The sequence below is a fragment of the Mastomys coucha genome, unplaced genomic scaffold (genome assembly GCF_008632895.1).
Source record: "Mastomys coucha isolate ucsf_1 unplaced genomic scaffold, UCSF_Mcou_1 pScaffold11, whole genome shotgun sequence".
In the NCBI taxonomy this organism is placed as follows: Eukaryota; Metazoa; Chordata; class Mammalia; order Rodentia; family Muridae; genus Mastomys; species Mastomys coucha.
In genome coordinates this window covers 32,007,100-32,012,544 of record NW_022196893.1, presented here as the reverse complement: position 1 = coordinate 32,012,544, position 5,445 = coordinate 32,007,100, and the positions used below count along the sequence as shown (strand labels likewise).

Sequence of the window (5,445 nt, the reverse complement as noted above, 5' to 3'; positions counted from 1 at the left end):
AGCTGCCTTGAGAGAGACCCTGCCCTGAGAGAGGGACCCTGCCCTAAGGGAGACCCTGCCCTGAGAGAGACCCTGCTCTGAGAGATCCTACCCTGAGAGAGACCTTGCCCTGAGAGATCCTACCCTGAGAGAGACCCTGCCCTGAGGGAGACCCTGCCCTGAGAGAGACCCTGCCCTGAGGGAGACCCTGCCCTGAGAGACCCTGCCCTGAGGGAGCTGCCTTGAGGGAAGTGGGGAGGCAGGGAACAATGGACCAAGGAGTAAGGGAGCAGGGTGGGCCAGAGGAGGTTTTGATTGGGAAAGCTGATTGGGAGGGGAATGGCCAAGGCTCCCTTTAGCCAACCTGTCTGTCCTCTTCCTTCCTGGCTCTAGCTGAACCACAATCTCTACGAAGTGATGAGCAAACTGGAGAAGCAGCATTCCAACAAAGTCTTTGTGGTAAAGGGCCTGTCAAGGTGAGTGCCTGAGACCCTACCTCACGTGGGCCCGGTGTGGACACACACAGTGTCTCCATCCCTACCCACACGCCAGCCCTTGCCTTGTGCTCTTGCTCAAGGCTGTTTGGTCTCTCATCAAATAGTTCAGGCATGACTAGAGAGAAAGGATATAGACAAGTAATCTACACCCATCAGCCAGACTTAGGCAGTAAGCTACCATAATCAGGCACAGTGGTACATGCCGTTTACTTGGGGCCCTGAGCCAAAATGGTCACATAAATCTGAGACTAGCCAGGCTGCAGTGACACAGAGTTCCAGGCAAACCTGTGCTACAGAGAGAGCTATCATGAAAGAAGGAGAAGCTATCATGAAAGAAGGAGAAGCTATCATGAAAGAAGGAGAAGCTATCATGAAAGGAGAAGAACTACTGTAAACACAGCTGAAGCTCCCGGTGCCCCGCCCCCACCCCCGCTGAAGCTGTCCACTGTCTTAAGTCCAAAACTTGTTGTTTCTATACATGTCTTTTATTTCATGCATATATTCATCCACATAAGATACTGTTTTATATATTTCTAAATTTTTTAATGCATTTGTTTTTTGGGGGGGATGAGGTGAGGGGGAGAGAGAGAACCACAGAAGTACATGTGGAGGTCAAAGGACAACTTCTAGAAGTTGGTTCTCTCTAACCTGTGAGACCTGGGATCAAACTCAGCTCATCTGAGCCTTTAGCCTCAGAGTGATCCTACCAGCCCCTTGTTTTAAAACTCCACGTAAAATGGACTTACACAGACTATATTATTTTGCAGATTTTTGAGATGGGAGCCTTAGGGTGGTCTTGAACTCCCAGGCCTTGTTAGTCCTCCTCACTGGGTCTCTCAGGTCCTGGACTGCAGCAAAGCCTCTTTTGTGCTCTTGGCGAATCCTTTGAGACATTTATCCAGTTATTCGTGTCGCTGGTGTGGCTCTTCTGGCTGCGTCTGGTACCACTGTGTGTGCTCATGATTTATCATCTGTCCTGCTAACAGCCATTAGATGACTTTACAGCCTTTTTGCTATTGCAAATGCTCTTGGTGATAAACACATGCATTTCTCCCTATGAATATTACTTAGGGCTTCTTTAGCATCTGTGTGGAATGGATTGCTAAGATACAGGGCCAGTCAGTGGACTTCGCCAGCCTCATTAGATGTTGCCAAGCTGCCCTTCAAAGCAATTGTTCCCACTTGGAGAAAGCCTGCCTCCCCAGGCAGTGCTGGCCGACTGGCCAGGGAGCCCGACTGGCCAGGGAGCCCGACTGGCCAGGGAGCCAGTGGGAATTCAGCAGAGATAAGTAACAGCCAGCTTGCAAAAGGCTTCAGGTGGCACTGGGACTGGCCTTGTGACCACACTTAGGGAGGATTGTAGACTTCAGGTGGCACTGGGACTGGCCTTGTGACCACACGTAGGGAGGATTGTAGACTTCAGGAGACACGTTCTCTTCTGTCTCTCCTTTCTCCATCACTGAGAGTCAGAGCTCTCCATCCTGTCTCCCCAGATTCATTGTCAGCTCCACTGGTCTCCCAGGTTGCTGCAAAAACCAGCTCTTCCTTTAAGCCTTCTAAACTTACTACTAGAAAGAGCCTTAGCTTAACAAAGTGTCCCCCGTCAGGGTGGGAAGCAAGTGTCTCTACTCCTCCGGCCCCGACCCTGGCCTCACACTCGGAACAAGCAGGGTTGGAGCAGGTCAGAGTCTACATTTCTGAGGCTCCTCGATTCAGTCCTCTTTTTCTCCACATACTCGTATAAAACAGAGATAGTAGTGTGAATGAAATGTTGTGGTACTTTTTATTTCTAGCGAGCTTACCTGACAGTTGTGACCACTCTCTAACGCCACTGTAAGTGCCTCTCCTCAAATGGCTGGTGATTACTGTGGTCACTCAAGTGGCAGCAGGTGTGTGACCCTTGTGAATTTGAATGCCCTTCCTTCCACAGCAGCAGCAGGCGCTCCTTAGTCATCTCTGCCCCTGTGCAAGCCTGTGCAGCCTCCAGCCCTGTCAGCCCTGTGACCTCGCCCACCAGCCCCCATGCCCTCTCTGCCACCAGTAAGAGTGAGTCTGTCTCAGCCACGGGAGAGGAGCTGACCTCTGAGGCAGGGGGAGAGGACAGCTGTGAGAGCGAAGAGTCCTTAAAGGATGAGGAAGTGGATGAAGACCAGTCAGAGTCAAGCTCTTCCGAGGAGGAGGAGAAGGAGGAGGAGGAGGAGGAGGAGGAGGACGACGACGACGAAGACGACAACGACGATGACGACGACAACGACGAAGAGGACAGGGAAGAGCCTCCACCAGCCTGCAATGGCCCCACCCCAGCCCCAGCCTCTCCTGCAGCTGAGGTCAAGTCCCAGGAGGAAGCTGCCCAGAGCTCCCCAGCTCCGTCTCTGGGCAGAGGTCAGACCGGGAAGGAGCATCCTTCCCAGGGGGATGTGGTCCTCCGTGCCCGTGCCTCGAGTGAGGGAGCAGAGCAGAGCAAAAGAGCAGCATCCGTCCAGAGGACGTCGGCTCCGCCCAGTAGACCTCCGCCACCCAGAGCCTCAGGCAGCGGCAGCGGCAGTGGCAGCAGGCCATGCAGCGCTCAGGGCTCTGCAGAGGCTTTGCAGCCCAGTAGCCCCAGCACCTCCTCAGACACCACTTCCAATCCAGAACCGCCAGAGACCAGTACAAAGGAAGGCACTGGCTGCTCGGGCCCAGAAGAGCCCCGCGCCTCCTCCACCAAGAGCGCCACCCAGGCAAGTGGGGGCCTGGTTGGGCCTAATTCTACTTTGTTTGGTTTACCTGTCTGTTTGTTTGTTGTTTGTTTGTTTGTTTATATTTTTGAAGACAGGATGTCTCTCCATGTAGTTCCGGTGTCCTGGAGCTTGCCGTGTAGACCACCTGCATCTCCAGAGTGCTGGGCTTAAATGCTTGAGCCATGGAGCCCAGCTGTTACAGAAATATTTTAATATTGGCTTAAGCATAAGGTTTAAGGGAAAAGAACAGACAAACAGACACTTAAGAACACAGTGCATTTGAGGCCAGCCTGGTCTACAGAGTGAGTTCTAGGACAGCCAGGGCTACACAGAGAAACCCTGTCTCAAAAAACAAAAAACAAAAAAAACCCACAAAAACAACAACATCAAAAAGACACAATAGTGCAGGTGTTTTTGAGAGAGTTCTCTTTTGTTTGTTTACATTTTGTTTTTTTTTTTTTTGGTTTTGTTGTTGTTATTTGGGGGGGGTTGTTTGTTTGTTTGTTGTTTGTTTTTATTTTTCAAGACAAGTTTTCTCTGTATAGCCCTGGCTGTCCTGGAACTCACTCTGTAGACCAGGCTGGCCTCAAACTCAGAAATCCACCTGCCTCTGCCTCCCAAGTGCTGGGATTAAAGGTGTGTGCCACCACTGCCCAGCTACATTTTGTTTTTGAAGACACTCACCCACCTCATAGCCCTGGCTGGCCTAGAACTCTGGAACTCACTCTGTAGACCAGGCAAGCTTCAAAGGCCCAATGTCCCTCCTGCCCCTGCCTTCCAGGTTCTGCTGTACAGGTGTGTGCCCCCATGCCTGTCCTCTGTTTGGGACTCTAGTCCTTTCAGATATCTGCACTGTAGTCAGATGCTCCATACCCACCCCACCCCACCCCCAGATCAGCACTTTAGGGTCTCCACGTTTCCCTTGCCGGGCTGGGAACTTAGGTGGGAGTGTGCAGTGTCTCAGTGCACAAGGCTCTGGATGCCAAACCCAGGAGCCAGCAAACAACAAAACCCTTGGGCACTTTTGTTTTTTTAAATCTCAGAATGTTTAGAATATTTTTTATTTGTTTTGTTTTCTTTGAGACAGGGTCTTGCTGTGAAGCTCTGGCTGGCCCAGAACTCACTGTGTAGACCAGGCTAACCTCCAACCCATAGAAACCCATAGGAAACTCACCTGCCTCTGCCTCCTGAGTCCTGGGATCACAAGTGTACCTTCACTCCCGGCTCTCCTGCCTTAGCCTGTTGGTTCTTAGACATACTACTTTATTCTCTGTGCACTTGAGGGTGTGTTGGCGCACATGCATCGTGGCTTGGGTGTGGAGGTCCTAGGACAGGCATCAGTCAGTCTCTTCCATTGGGTGTGGAGGTCCGAGGACAGGCATCAGTCAGTCTCTTCCACTATGCTGTGCCTGCTGGGGTTTGAGCCCCAGTCATCAAGTTTGGCAGCTAGTATCTCTCCTCACTAAGTTATTTTGCAGCCCCTATCCCAAAATGTATTAAAGTTGTGGGTTTTTCTATTTTATTTTTAATTTTTTATTTTTATTTTATGGATGTAAGTTTTTGCCTACATTTGTGCCTGTGCACCACTTGCGTGTGGGCCTGGTACCAGAGAGGGCATTGGATCCCCTGGCACTGGAGTTACAGATGGTTGTGAGCCACCATGTAGGTGCTAGGAGTCAAACCTAGGTCCTTTGGACAATCAGCCAATGCTCTTAACTACTGAGCCATCTCTCCAGGCCCATGTTCAAGTCATATGGAAAGCAAACTGTAATAAAGAAAGAACTGGGCAGAGTAGACGGGCCAGCAGGGAAAGTGCTTGCCACAAAACACTGTGTTCAATCCCTCAGACTTACTGCGGGGAAGAACTGACCCCTTAGTCATCACCTGACACGGCACAAGTGTGCTCTTAACACACACACATGCGTGTGTGCACACAAGCAAATAAGCAAATGTATGAAATGTTGAAAAGTGGAATGGAGCTGGGAGTGCTGGCACATGCCTGGATTCCAGACACAGTAGCTAGAGACGAAGGTGGGATGATGCAGAGTTCAAGGCCTGGTGGTTATATAACAAGATCCTGCCTCAGAAAGCAAAGGCAGGCAATGAGGATGAGGAAAAGCCTAAGAAACACTGTCTGTGAAAGCAGAGCGCACAGAGGGCTGACAGGAGGGAAAGCAGGGCGCACAGAGGGCTGACTGACAGGAGGGAAAGCAGGGGCACAGAGGGCTGACTGACAGGAGGGAAAGCAG

At 51.1% G+C, this 5,445-nt stretch overlaps 1 protein-coding gene across 1 annotated transcript in view; it reads left to right on the top strand.

Annotated features, from left to right (window-relative positions):
- Positions 1-5,445, top strand: part of Bin2 (bridging integrator 2) — a 31,464-nt gene that overhangs the window by 22,443 nt on the left and 3,576 nt on the right. Inside the window, exons 9-10 of the mRNA XM_031356061.1 lie at positions 373-455; positions 2,407-3,196. Coding sequence (XP_031211921.1) covers positions 373-455; positions 2,407-3,196 — 873 coding nt within the window. The remainder of the gene's footprint in view (positions 1-372; positions 456-2,406; positions 3,197-5,445) is intronic.